Here is a 13450-nt window from a genome sequence, read left to right on the forward strand (position 1 = left end):
GTCAATCTCAATGAGATCCAAAAGGCTGAGAATCTCCAGCCTCTCACTGGAACCAAGCCTTTTAATTTAATGCCTCTTGAAATTTACAACTTCCATTTAAAAACCACACTTTCCATGAATACATTGACTTTAGCACTGAGTTATTAATTACATGCCACTTAAAAATACAATGTAAACAGCCCTCCAAAAAAGGCTTCTGTGTAGTCTTTTGAGGAGACAGAAAAGGAGTACAATGAGGAAAGACCAGTTCCTCCCCTTCAGCACCATTGTTGATGTTCCTGAGTTAGGCCCAGCTCTCGTTGTTCTCGTGCGTACTGAGTCCATGTAATAAAAAGTGCTTCCTTTTCTGTTAGAAGAGGATGCTACCAATCAGGCTGTCTTTTCAAGTTTCTGTGCTCATTATCCAAAATGGTAAAGTTCTACACTCAGCCTGGAAGGATTTGAAGCAGCTTGCAAATCTCATTTGCCTATTACAGCAGTTGCTATGACAACATCATTTCTAGGATGGGAGCCCTGGTCCACTTTCTGGCCTTAACCAGAAACCTGTTGTTTTGTTCTTTGTGTTACTTCAAGCAGGAATATCACAAGTGACTAAATAACTTAATTAGGTTCAGCCAACCCCCAAAACGATTTTCTGTATGCAAGTGTGAGTTATCTTGACACTAACTCAGGCTTGATGCCTTCATGGAGGAATTCCTCAAGTTCTGAAGTCTCATTTATTTGCTGCTTGCTCTAACTCCCTATATGTTATCCCAGAAGTAACCTTTCATGAACTGCTATACATATTTGGCTTCCAAAACTGGCATAGGTTAGATACTGTGTGGTCCAGAGGAAGAACTTGCTAATGTTCCTGTCTGAATGTCTGCAAAGCCCCCACTTAAGCTGGTGTCAAAGGCTGAAGCAGTAGGCTGTGTTAAGCCTGTAACAGCATCAGGTCCCTGCTGCAGAAGAGAATCAATAGGAAAGCTCAGTTGGTTAGAGCGTGGTGCTGATAACACCAAGGTTGCGGGTTCAATCCCTATATGGGACGGCTGCATATTCAGGTTGGACTAGATGATCCTCAGGGTCCCTTCCAACTCTATGATTCTATGAATGCTGAGACTGGCTGGATTTCCCTTTGGTCTTTACCTCTGACTGGTCCTCAAAGATTCTTGGAAATGGAGTTCCCTGGAGTCACTAGGACGCCAAAGGGAATTCACAGTGGCTTCTGCTCCTAGCAGAAATCTGATTCAGCTTAAATGGTACACAGATCCTACAGCAACACACCCTATTTAACAGAAAAGTTCCCTTTAGGCAAGCCAGGAATAAAGAATTAACCTGATTTGGTTGGTTGTATCAGACAGGAAGGCTGAAGAATCAAAGGAAGGGAGGGTTCCTCCCCCGCCAAGTCTTTGACATAGCAGCTGAATTCCTTCGTTTGTTTGCAGTGGGAACCTCCCTTCATGAATTTCAGATGCCTCCACTATTGGCAGTAACCCACTGCCGGACCTGGCCTGGCCTGTGCTTGCTAGAGTCCTTTGCTCCCTTCTCATCACACAGTACCATTTTCCTGTCTGGGTTTCTGTACGACAGTCCGGGGGCTATTGAGAGAGGGGGCCAATGTGCATAAGAATCCTGCCAGAAGCGTCAGTCCCAGGCCTCCCCAAGCACAGAACATGGACCAGCCATAGCCATGACTGATGTCCTCGGGTAACCCATAGACATAGCGAGGGTAACGAGACAGCTCAAAGTTTATCCCAGCCACACAGGTGCAAAGGGAGATGATGCAGCAGGTACCTGAAAAAGAGAAGAAAGATAAAGCCAATGTTTCTCAGCTTTCTTGCAAAGAATCTTTCTTGCCTCAAATCTGTAAAGCTCCCATTTTTTGTAACTTGAGGAATTTTGTAGAATGAAACAAGCTTGCACAGCCTATTATCCACATTATCTCAGATTCATCAGCCTTTTTCCTGCCCCTTCCTTTTCAGGATACTGTCACATCTGAACTATGCTTTCACATTTGTTTTGATCTCGCTCCTTGATCTCTACAGAAAAAAAAATCTGTTTTGAATACCTTCTTCCTCATCAGCTGCTTCTCTCTCTAAAGGTTATGCTGCTCTTTTCATGTTGTACTGTACAAGGAAACGGAAAACCAGCTCCTTTGGAAGAGCAGGATATAAATTTATAAAATACTGTACATAAAAACCATTAGAGGGTTTCTGGCTTCACCTAAAACCAGTTAAATAAATAAAAATAAAAATACAATATTCTACTAGCACACCTATGAAGTAGCCAGTCACATAGCTACAAGCACAGCAGTGGGTATGCAGAAGGGTGAGGAACTTTTTTCACTCAGTGCCAGACCCTTATCAGTACTGTATTTGACAGATGGTCAGCGCCACCCGCTGGTCAATCACGTGCTACTACATGAATATACCACATGAATGACAGGTTGGTTGTCCCTTAGAACTGGTCCAAGAATTGGGTAAGTACCATTATCTGACACATGCTTCCACCCCCCCCCTTTTGTCATCTGAAAGCTTTATCACACATTTTAAATTCGTTGAGACAGTCCAAACAATTATATTCCCTAGTTCTTGTCCTGTGAGTCCAGTCCCTTCACCCCACCAAGGCTTTAATTCATTACATATAGGGCACAATACCAAATGCATTTGTCCAGAAAATGGCTCTCAGCCTACAAAGAAAAAAGAACTCTCACCTCCCATAAGGAAGAGCAGTCCAGCTACATATTGCATGAGCTCATGCTGTTTACAGCAGCCCAGCATACCAATGATCCACCCAAAGAGAATGATGGAAACTGCCATACCAATAAAGCCAGCTGTCATTCTCCGCAGATCTGAGGGGGTGTTGGTGCAAGGAAGGAAGAAGATGAAGAAAGAGAGAGAGAAAAGATAGTCTGTGAAGAGTAATTTGGAGACCCCAGAGGAAATCAGAGGTGGAGGCTCACATTTGCATCAGTGGTCCATGAATATGAGTGCTTCCATCTTGCGAAATCTTATAAAGCATTTAAGAAGGCAAAGTCTTGGAGCTTCCTAAAAATACTAAGCCTTTCTGTAACAACCCCCAAGTCTAGAAAAATCACTTATGAGCCAGATTGTGGAAATTTGCCTTCTTGTATATTTATTACAAGTGGTTTACACTGCGCTTTTTTGTTTTCTACCTTTTATGGCTCTTTACGAGAAAGCACATAAAGAGGCAATCTCTTTGACTATCCATGCCATCAGGCTCCCACTCAGAAGCATGATGTGCTCCTGGGTTACACAGACTGCTGATGTGGTGCTGTTACAGGAGCAAGCTAGGTTGCTATTGACATTAGGGAGGCTTTTAATGTTTACTAGATTATTTTATTTCATTTTTCTGTTGGAAGCTGTCCAGAGTGGCTGGGGAAACCCAGCCAGATGGGCGGGGTATTAATAACAACAACAACAACAATATATTATTATTATTATTATTATTATTATTATTATTATTATTATGTGTCCTCAAAGAAGTCTAGAAAAGTATCCATGAAATTAGGCAATGAAGAGGAAAGGGTTAGATACTCATTAGCATATGGCTAGTGGGTTGGTGGGGCTTCACCAAAGAGCAGGAATGGCAATGAAGAAAGGAAAGTAGTAATTAAAGTACAAGGTTGCCACCAGAAAGGAAAGCTATATGGGGAACCAGCTGTTGAATGGCAGTATTTAGCATTGTAAGGGGGTTCCAGTTTGGAGCACAAATGTAGGAAAGCCCTGAACAAAGCTATACAGAACTAAGGTTGTCTCACTGGCCACCATGACTGTGTAGCTCAGAGGTCAGAATAACCTCTGAGCCAAACCACCACTCCAAGAATACCTTAACCTTGTTTTTGATTGCATAAACTGATGGGAAAGGGACGAGACCTTAATTTGGGGCATAGATTACATGCAGTGGCGTAGCTAGCCGCTCGGGTGCCGGGTGCGGCCTGAATCATAGAATCATAGAGTTGGAAGAGACCACAAGGGCCATCCAGTCCAACCCCCTGCCATACAGGAAACACCATCAAAGCATGCCCACGCGTCCTTCAGCCAGGGGCGGGGCGGGGCACACTGCATGGAGCCTCTCCACCGCCTCTGCCTCAGCTGTAGGGCAGCTGAGGGAGAGGCGGTGGGCAGACACAAGTCCCACAATGCCATTTCAGGGAGCGTGGAGCCTGCGGGCGCCCAGCCACCACGTCTCTCCCAGGAGAGACGCATGGCTTGCACATGCTGCAGGCCCTTCGGTAAGTGTCGGCCCCCGCGGTGTGGCACCCCATGTCAGCCGCATTTCATTACATTTGTTGACTGAACTAAGAAGTTCTGTGAGCTCTTTTTAAAAAAAAAAACACCACCTCATATTTTTGACATTTTGTCACACACACACCCAGTGATGACACCAGGGCAGACCACACCCCATGTGCTTCGCCACTGCCTACATAACCATTTCATTTTTTTTAAGGATTGGCTGACTCAGATTCCCCCTCCTCCCAAAGCTATTTTCAGTTCCACAGTGGTAAACTTGCAATCCAATAGCAACATATGCAGCACCCCAGTTACATCAGCACCCAAAACATCATTCCAGTGCAAAACTGCTCAGTTCAATTTCCTCTCACTTAGACTGGAATGGAGAACCTTAGCCAGCCTGAGAATATGCTGGGAGAACTTCACACCAGCATTGGTTGGGTCCAACTGAAAGTAGTTGTGGTCCAAGTGGGCAGGGTCAGAGTTGGTAGTGCGTAACACCATTTGCTCTTCCATTCAGTTCTTGTTCTCTCTCTCTCTCTCTCTCTCTCTCTCTCTCTCTCTCTCTCTCTCTCTCTCTCTCTCTCTCTCTCTCTCACACACACACACACACACACACACACATTCATTCTCTCAATGTACCATAACCTTCCTGCCACCAGCTGCAGTTTTGCATGAAAAAAGCATCCTATTTTAGGAGGTTTTTCCCAAGCCTAACTGCAGTGTGGGAAGTGTTTTCAGCAGCTGTGACCCTCTACAAAACACTGCATTTAGGCTTCAAAAAAGCCCTCCTATTGGAGCCCATAGCAGGTAAAATTCAAGGCTAAAATAAATGAATACAAGGCATGGTGGTCTTGGGTGGGCTCAGAAAGAATTTGTTTACTCGTGTGCATCAAAAAGACCATGTACATGGAAAGCTAATGTGTCAAGAAGTCTCCTTGACATGCTAGCTTTCATGTGCATGATGATTTCAACAGGAATATTCAAATGTGTGATTTACCCCACCTGCATTCTGAAGCAGTACAGTTCCAGGAGGTACATGTGATTCTCCTGAATTTTGATCAATTCTGGTAACAAATATACAAAAGAACTATGTTCAGCGAGTGCTTCGGATACTCACGGAGGGCATGCCACTCATCCTGGCGGATAGTGTTGGTAATATTAACAGGCAAGTTGCGTGGCAGGGAAGATGAAGTGTAGTGATACTTCACAGATGTGCAACGCTGTATGACTCCTGAAAGAGAAAAAATGACAAACAGAAACACTATATATCTGACGTTCGGCTTTATTGACGTTGCTTTCCCTTTACTGGCTCCTAAACTATATTAAGTCCTTGCTGCATCTGGTGCAGCATGTTGGTTAAGCGACTGAGCTGCAAATCAAGAAATCACTTGGCTAGCCCAGGCATGATGTTAAACCATAGTTTATTGTTATGAAATGAGCCTCAAGTTTGCAGACTCCCCCTTCCTATTCACTGTGGTTACAGGTTCAGAAGCTTTTGCTTCCATTTAGATTAACCTCAGCTTGCCAAGTCAACGCAGGCAATTTACAGTTATTCTTAACAAGCCACTTTCAAGCCATCGTTTATGAAGCAGGCTTGTTTTCACTGACCATAGTTCAGATTAACCATAGTAAACAGTTCTGATGTAACACGAAACTGGCTAGTCTAAAACATAAACAGAAGCTGCTAATCTTTTCTTTGTGGTCACAGTAGAGGAAAAGAGGGGAAGGGGAGCATGTGAGCCCAAGGCTTGCTTTAGTTTAGTAGTACTCATAATGCTAAGCCATCATTCAATGGAGGGCCAGATTTAGGTTTGATGAGGCCCTAAACTACTGAAGGTAATAGGGCCCTTTATATGTCCAGTTGTCCTTTGTCAACAACAAATTGTCACTGGTTTTGTGTGTGTGTGTGTTGAATATATGCTACCGGTATATGGTAACTGATGGACCTAACAGGTATCTAAAGCCATTTGCCACTCTTACTGTACATATGTTTTATTTATTTATTTAATCTTATATTTTTGAAATGTACATCCAGGTTTTTTTTCCTTTAATTTTTTTGTGGGCCCCCAGGAGAGTGGGGCCCTAAGCTATAGCTTGTTTAGCTTATACGTAAATCTGGCACTGATTCAATCAAGCTGAAATGCGACTTGAAGTTTCTAAAAAAAAAATAACAGGATGAAAACTGTGCAGAAAAAATTAGAATGAATATTGTGACTGTGGCCTTTTGAATCACTGTTCATAACCATTAAATAGAGGCAACCTCCCCACAATATAATCCATGGGTCCCTCCTCTTATACCACCCTTAAGTGGCATTTCCAAATTAGTTTGTGCTATGGAATATTATAGAGCCAAACCAAAGAGTTATCAATTCATGATTTTATCATTATGATAACAGTAAATTACGTCTTTCAGATAGACCCCCAACTCAAGTCAGTGTCTTCTGTAGGCTCCCAGGGGATTCTGCTATCACTTGCTAGAGCTCTTTAAAGATTTGATTTAAATAACCGAACTTCTCTTTCCTGCATTTTCATTGTATTTATAATTAATTGCTTAGCCATAGGACAAGGCAAATATGTGCTTAAATGTCTTCTACTGATTTTCACCTGCTTTAGGAGATTAGGGAGTATGACTTTCTTACCCTATCTTTATTGAGCCATCAAATCCAAGGTAGTCTCTGCAAACCTACTTTTTATATTGGAAAAAAAATTATTGCTTTGTAACAAGCAGTCTCTCTCTCTCTCTCTCTCCCTCCCTCTCTCTCTCTATATATATACTCTATATATATATACTCTATATATATATACTGTGTGTGTATATGTATATATATGTGTATGTATGTGTGTGTGTGTATATATATATATATACACACACACACACACACACACACACACACACACACACATACATATTTAAAAACTCACTTTTGGGAGCTTGAAGAAAATTGTGAAGAAGAATAAACAGGATTACATTTCCCCCCCCTTTGTGGTTAAAAAGCATATATTTCATAGTTCAAACAGGTAAAAATTAATCCTTGCCAGTTTTTCACAAGTGGGAACTGTCACGGAAATTTGATGTATTGCATTTAAATAGCAGAATTTTAAAAGATGGTTGCATCCATGCTCCCCATGAATAAACTAAAGCTTTTAAAGAAAGATACTTCAGTAGTGCACAGCAGAATAGGAGACATTTATCTCCAGCCATAATGTAGTGGTAGATTACATGCCTTGCATACAGAAAATCCCAGGTTCAATCTCTGGCATCCCCAGTTAAAAAAAAGAGCTGGAATCAGGGAAAGCCTTGTGCCTGTGATCCTGGAGAATCACCACCAGCCAGAGTAGAAAACACCAGCCTAGATAGACAATTAATATAAACTGGCCGATATAACTTCTTATATCTTCTCCTATAATAGGGCCTGTGCATTAAGAAGCAAATAAAGATTCTCATGTCAGTTCAAGGGACCCAATCACAGAAAAGGCTTCCCACTGCATGATCCACCACTCCAGTCTTGTCTCCTTCATCCAAGCAGCCTCCAATGCAGGCAGATCATTCTTCCAGGTCTCTGCACCAAGTGCGAGTGGCTCTTTCATTTACTCCTGATGCAGAGATGCAACAGAATTACCTGCCCTCAGAAGAGGCACACTCAGAACAGTGACTCACACACATACCTAGGAGGGCTACTCTGAAGAGAGATAGTTCTCATTCTTACGTGCCTTGGATCAGATCTAAGTTTCCTCTACTTCCCCCTGCAGCCCCACTTGTGCTCAAAATCTAGAGGGATCTTCCAGAATAGATAAAGAGCTGGAGGGGGTAAAAGAGAAATGAAAGTCCTGTTGCACAAGTGCATTTCTATTGTACAAGTGGTCAGAAATGATTAGATGTTGCTGTTTAGAAGTAAGCCTTTTCAAATGTAAGAATGAAGTATGCCTACAAGTTTATTGATTGATTGATTTTTAAGTGTCTAAGCCACCAGAAGTTTGGGGCACACTGCTCTAGTGACTATAAGTACACAATGAGACACACACATGAGCTTTACTTTGACATTACTTTGAATAGGTATTGTTGTTTATAGAGGAACTGACATGGAAATGGAAGATAGGGAAAAGTTGAACTAAGAGACCAGAAGAAGTAATTTGCAGTGTGATACCATACATGTCTACTCAGAAGTATATCCCAATGTAGTCAATGGGGCTTAGTTGCAGGTAAGTGAATATAGGATTGCAACCTGAAAAAACAAGGCTGTTTTCTTTTATGTGCAAATATATCCATACACAGAAAAATATTAATTATGGCAAAAGATACAAGACTATGACTATGTATTGGGAAGAGTTATTTCTGAAGGCATACTAGCCAGGAAGGATGGCAGCCCTCCAAGCTGCAGGACAAAGGAACCCAGGAAGGTATTTGGGCCACAATCCAACACAAGGGCATGCTTAATCCCACTGAGTTTAATGGGTTTACCCAAAACTAGCTCTATCTTGGATTGTAGCCCCATTGTCTGACATGAATTAACTTTTCATAAAAGAGAGAACACGCTGAAAACAGTGTTAGAGAACAAGTTTGTTTTCAGTCCTTCTGGAAATAACAGTGGGAGCAGAAGGCCTTTGGCTAAAGTGGAGGAGGAAGAATCAAAGAGATGTAAAACAGCATGATCCACGACAATACTAATTACTATAATAAAAAAATTGAACTGCTTTCAATATGGAAACATAAAAATGCAGAAGATGGATTCTAGTGAATTAAATGCAACAAAGCAGCTGGTGACGTTACAATGGGTTCTGTAAAGAGAATCCATATATATATCTTAGACATGATACAGGATCAGAAACACCAGGTTAGCAAAATAATTATTATTTTATATAGCACCATTCATGGACATCAGGCTTCACATAGAAGAGTTTTGACAGGTTCTCAACCCAATGACATTCACAACCTAAAAAACACGCTGTGAAGCCTTAACAGAAGGGGCAAAACAGAGGTTAGGATAGGGCATGCTATTATTTTAATTACACGTGCTTTGGCTTAGTTACACAATAGGCTATGAGTTGTTCCAAAGGCTTCTTGGAAATGGTGAGCTTTGAGGAGAGGCCTGAAGGAAGTAAAGGTGTTTTCAGGGGCAGTTGTAGGTGGAAGGAGCAACATGGGAGTAGATAGTGCCATCTCTATATGTATCCTTAAATCCTCACTGAGAAAGAGATTTCTCAAAATGCAGGGTATAAAATACATAAATACTTTTAAAACACCCTAGATGTTTCTCCAACAGGATTTAATTATATATCACTTAATTTCATTGTTACCTGTTTTGATATGCAACATATTTTACCCTTGTTGCTGTTTTTTTTAAAAAAATTGTAAGTATTGGTTGTAGAATATGTTTTTTGTCATTGTTTTTTTCTAAATTCATTGCTAATTGAACTTTTTACTGATTATGTGATTGTGTTGTATGTCATTCTTTTAGCAGACGACTGAAATATATTTTTATTGAGTGATTTAACTATTTCCTATTGTGAGATGGAAATGCCACAATCTCTGCTACAGTATTAGCAATTTCTTCAGCTGCCTGGAAGACTATACTTGAAATGTAAGGAAATGGGCTGAAGCACCTTATGCTGCCAGCATCAGAATATTATATAGTTCATGTTTATTGTAAGCATGAGCTTCCATCCTGTTGCAATTTCCACAACTGTTGCAGGTAAACGAAATCCTACGGGAAAAGTATGAGATTCAACCACTCTATGTCCAATGCAGCACAATGACGACAACCATTGCCGAATTTTAGAAGGGTAAAGCAAGAGCTGCTTTCTATGTGCAGTTAATGGGCATATGTCAGGAATGCCAGGTACATTTCTTAGCCTCTCGTGGTGGAAAGTGGAACAACAGAGAGCAGCCACAAAAAGGTTTTGCCTGAGAATCAAGAGATATACCTGACAGTGACCTGCAGCTGTATATGGTGTAGCCATGTGGCAGTTATGGCACCCAGCATGCAGGTTTGTCACTCATATACTGTATATAGACAATGCCACTTACAAGGCAACTGCCCAGGTTTCTGACACCACACTGCACGACTCTGGAAGTGTGCATAGTGTCCCTGGCAAATGAAGGCATTTTTTCTTTCAGGAGAATCCTACATCCAAAGCAAGCTCTTCCTTGTGCATAAAGCACACCCCACCCTGGCCAAACAAATTGCCCCTCTCACCCAGGTGGGTACAGCACCCCCTGCCCATTTATTTATTTTTTAACTGTGTGAACTGCATTTTGTTTGGCAGACCTGACCACCTTTGAGCAGGTGAAAGAATGCATTCCCAGGGAGAAATGAATGGTGTCACATCACAGCTGTGACAAGCATCACTTTCCCCAATGGCTGCAACCACAGAAACCCTGGCAGATTGTACCCATGCCCAGCTGGTTCACCTGAGGTCTTCCAGAGGAACATATACAGGAGGTATCTTGCCCGGGTTAGTCTCATGCATAAAAAGGGGCATTGTGAGCATTTGGGAAAGGACCCTAAGCCTTAGAGATCTAGGCCGGTGGAGAATCCAGTGGGAGACATGGAAATAACCACCATTTTAGGCAGCCTCGACTTGAGAAAATGCAGTTGCCCTCCCCCTTCCCTCTTCCAGCTCCTGTTGAGCCCTCTTGCCACCATGGGAGGAGGAGAAGAAAGCCTGCAAGGCTCTGGGACACCTGACGCATGGCTAGAAATCTGCGAGGAGAGCGGGTGAGGAGGCTGCCCTGAGGCGGGGACTCGGCCCCACAGCCCCAAGGAGCTCAGCTGAGGAGAAGGTCCCTGGAGGCGTCTCCCTCCCTGGCCTGGGCGGGGAAGGCAGCTCTGCAGACTCAGCACCCTGGACAGCAGCAGCAGCAGCACCCACCCCACCGACGCCCCTCAAACGGTTCCCTCGACGGGAGCGAGCGCTCTCTCTCCCTCTCGCGTGCGCGCGCCCTCGACCCCCGCCGGGGCAGCCCTCCCTCGCCCTGTGGGGCGCGGCCGCCGCCCCCTCCCCGCGCACCTTTCTGGATGAGCTCCTCGCTGTCGGGCTCGAAGCCCGCGCGGTGGCAGCGCCGCCAGAGGCCGGAGACGGTGGAGTTGAAGCGGCGGCCGCAGTGCGATTCCAGCGCCAAAGCGGCGGCGACAGCGGCGGCGGCCCCGGGGAGCAGCAGCGGCTGCGCTGCCGAGGGCGGCGGCGGCGGGGTTTGCCCGGGGAGCAGGGCCCTGGGCGGGCGGGCTCGAAGCGGCAGGTGCGGGCTGGGCGCCGACATGGAGCCGGGCGGGTCGCTGTTATTGTTGCTGTTGCTGTGGGCGTTGCGCTTCTGGCCGAAGACGCGGCAGTGCTGGCGGTGCAGCCGCGCGTCCGTCTCGTACCAGGAGTCGGTGCCGATGGCCACGGCCAGCAGCGCCAGGGCGGCGGCGGCCAGCAGCAGCCCGGAGCAACTCAGCGCTTGAGCCGCGGCCGCCATCTTCGCCGCCGCCGCCGCCTCCTCGGAGTCGCGCCGCCCGCCACTGCTCCCCCTGCAGCCCGGCCGGGGGGCCGCAGCGCCAGCCAGCCTCGCTTTCTCGCTCGCTCCTCGCCTCCCGCTCTCTGCAGGAGGCCCTCGTGGCTCGCCAGGCCCGGCCGCCCCTCGAGCAGGGAGCTGGCCCAGCACGGGGAACCCGAGGGGAGGCGGGAAAGGGAGAAGCCGCGCCCTCCGGCAGCTCCGCTCCTCTGGGCTCCTCGGGAGACTGCTGAGGGCAGCGGCAGCTCGTTCCTGGTTTGGGCTCTTCAAGAATTATTTCTGTTTATTTTGTTCGCAGTCTCTCTGGGTTTATTTTTCAAGCCGTCCTGGCGACGAAAGTGAATGCTTCAGTGCACGTCAATTTCTTGCGTGCCAAGCCCACGTTTTCCTTCAGGCCTAGCCGTTTCTTTCCTTCCTGGCTGAAACGCCACAACCACCCTGTCAGGTAGTGACTGGCCAAGGTTACCCAGTGAGATTCGTGGCCCAGCAAGGGCTTGAATCATGGTCCCAATCCGACACTCTGGCCATTACACCACACTGGCACAAAGTGCATCTTTCCACCACCCCACCTGCCCTGGTAAGAGTTTCAAAGCAGTTGCTGAGGAATTAAAACACTTTATATGCTGGGCATGTTTGCTGCTGTATTTCCCAGAGCAATCATGTGAAAGGAGAAAGGTGGATACACATTCCTAATGGAGACACATGCCAGGAAGCTGTGATGACCTGTGGCTCCTTGGCATTTCCATTGTTTCAAGAGCAGGGAAAGGAACCTGTGGCCCTCCAGATGTTCCTTGATTACAATATTCATAATCCTTGATGCAAATTGAAGTTGATGGGAATTGGAGACCTCAAAATCTGGAAAGCTATAGGTTTCCTGGCCCTTGTTCTAGAGCAGGCATAGGCAAACTCGGCCCTCCAGATGTTTTGGGACTACAACTATCATTATCCCTAGCTAACAGGACTAGTGGTCAGGGATGATGGGAGCTGTAGTCCCAAAACATCTGGAGGGCTGAGTTTGTCTATGCCTGTTCTAGAGCCACTCAGCAAGTGGCTTTGGGCAAATTCCCTGACTAGGAAAATGAAAGAAATATGAAATGATCATACGTACTTAGAGCCACGAGGGATTAGACCAGGCATCCCCAAACTGCGGCCCTCCAGATGTTTTGGCCTACAACTCCCATGATCCCTAGCTAACAGGACCAGTGGTCGGGGATGATGGGAATTGTAGTCCAAAACATCTGGAGGGCCGAAGTTTGGGGATGCCTGGATTAAACCAGAGGCGGCTTCTTGTTCCTTCCAACCATTGAGCAATGGCAGAGATGGTTCTTTCCATGATTTGTCATTTTTTTCAGTGATATACATTCTGGAGTCCAATAAAAGGGTGAAAACATCTATGCCAACAAAGAAGAGTCCACACTCAGTTTCCTTTATTTCATCTCTACTGCCTCCATGCCAAGTAGATCAATAGATGATTGAGAAAATGCACAAGAGCTAATGCAAAACAAAGCCAGAAACACAAGATTCTCTCTGCATTTCCTGAAATGACAAATAATGTGGAGAGATTAACTATATACACACACCCCGCCCCCACCAAACCTGTACGTAACACTGGGGTTGGCCTCTTCCCTTGGACCCTGAATGGCCACTTTAGGCAAAGCTTCCAAAGATCTGCAAACACAGTCCAGCCCAGGCAGTCTGGGCCGCAAGCCAGAAGCAACAG

The 13450-nt window shown here is 45.1% G+C and overlaps 1 protein-coding gene across 2 annotated transcripts; it reads right to left on the reverse strand.

The window, feature by feature from the left end:
• Window positions 1–11: 11 nt before the first annotated feature.
• LOC118075492 (transmembrane protein 178B) lies at window positions 12–13014 on the reverse strand. Of its 2 annotated transcripts, XM_035097507.2 has the most exons (4): window positions 11247–13014; window positions 5356–5469; window positions 2696–2833; window positions 12–1776 (listed from the first exon to the last, which is right to left on the reverse strand). In XM_035097507.2, the coding sequence occupies exons 1-4, from the start codon at window positions 11692–11694 to the stop codon at window positions 1532–1534; spliced, it is 945 nt and encodes a 314-aa protein (XP_034953398.1). In that variant the 5' UTR covers window positions 11695–13014; the 3' UTR covers window positions 12–1531. The 2 variants fall into 2 exon arrangements, with proteins under 2 accessions (XP_034953398.1, XP_060130211.1); XM_060274228.1 differs by lacking the exon at window positions 2696–2833.
• Window positions 13015–13450: the final 436 nt, after the last annotated feature.

This window comes from Zootoca vivipara, chromosome 1, assembly GCF_963506605.1.
Source record: "Zootoca vivipara chromosome 1, rZooViv1.1, whole genome shotgun sequence".
NCBI lineage: Eukaryota > Metazoa > Chordata > Lepidosauria > Squamata > Lacertidae > Zootoca > Zootoca vivipara.

Excerpts from the sequence above, each read along its gene's own strand:
- LOC118075492 (XM_035097507.2), bottom strand. The coding sequence starts at position 11,694 with ATGGCGGCCGCGGCTCAAGCGCTGAGTTGCTCCGGGCTGCTGCTGGCC. Across the intron at positions 5,470-11,246 it reads CGAGGAGCTCATCCAGAAAG|GAGTCATACAGCGTTGCACA; the intron begins GTGCGCGGGGAG and ends TTTCTCTTTCAG. Across the intron at positions 1,777-2,695 it reads ACTGCTCTTCCTTATGGGAG|GTACCTGCTGCATCATCTCC; the intron begins GTGAGAGTTCTT and ends TCTCTTTTTCAG.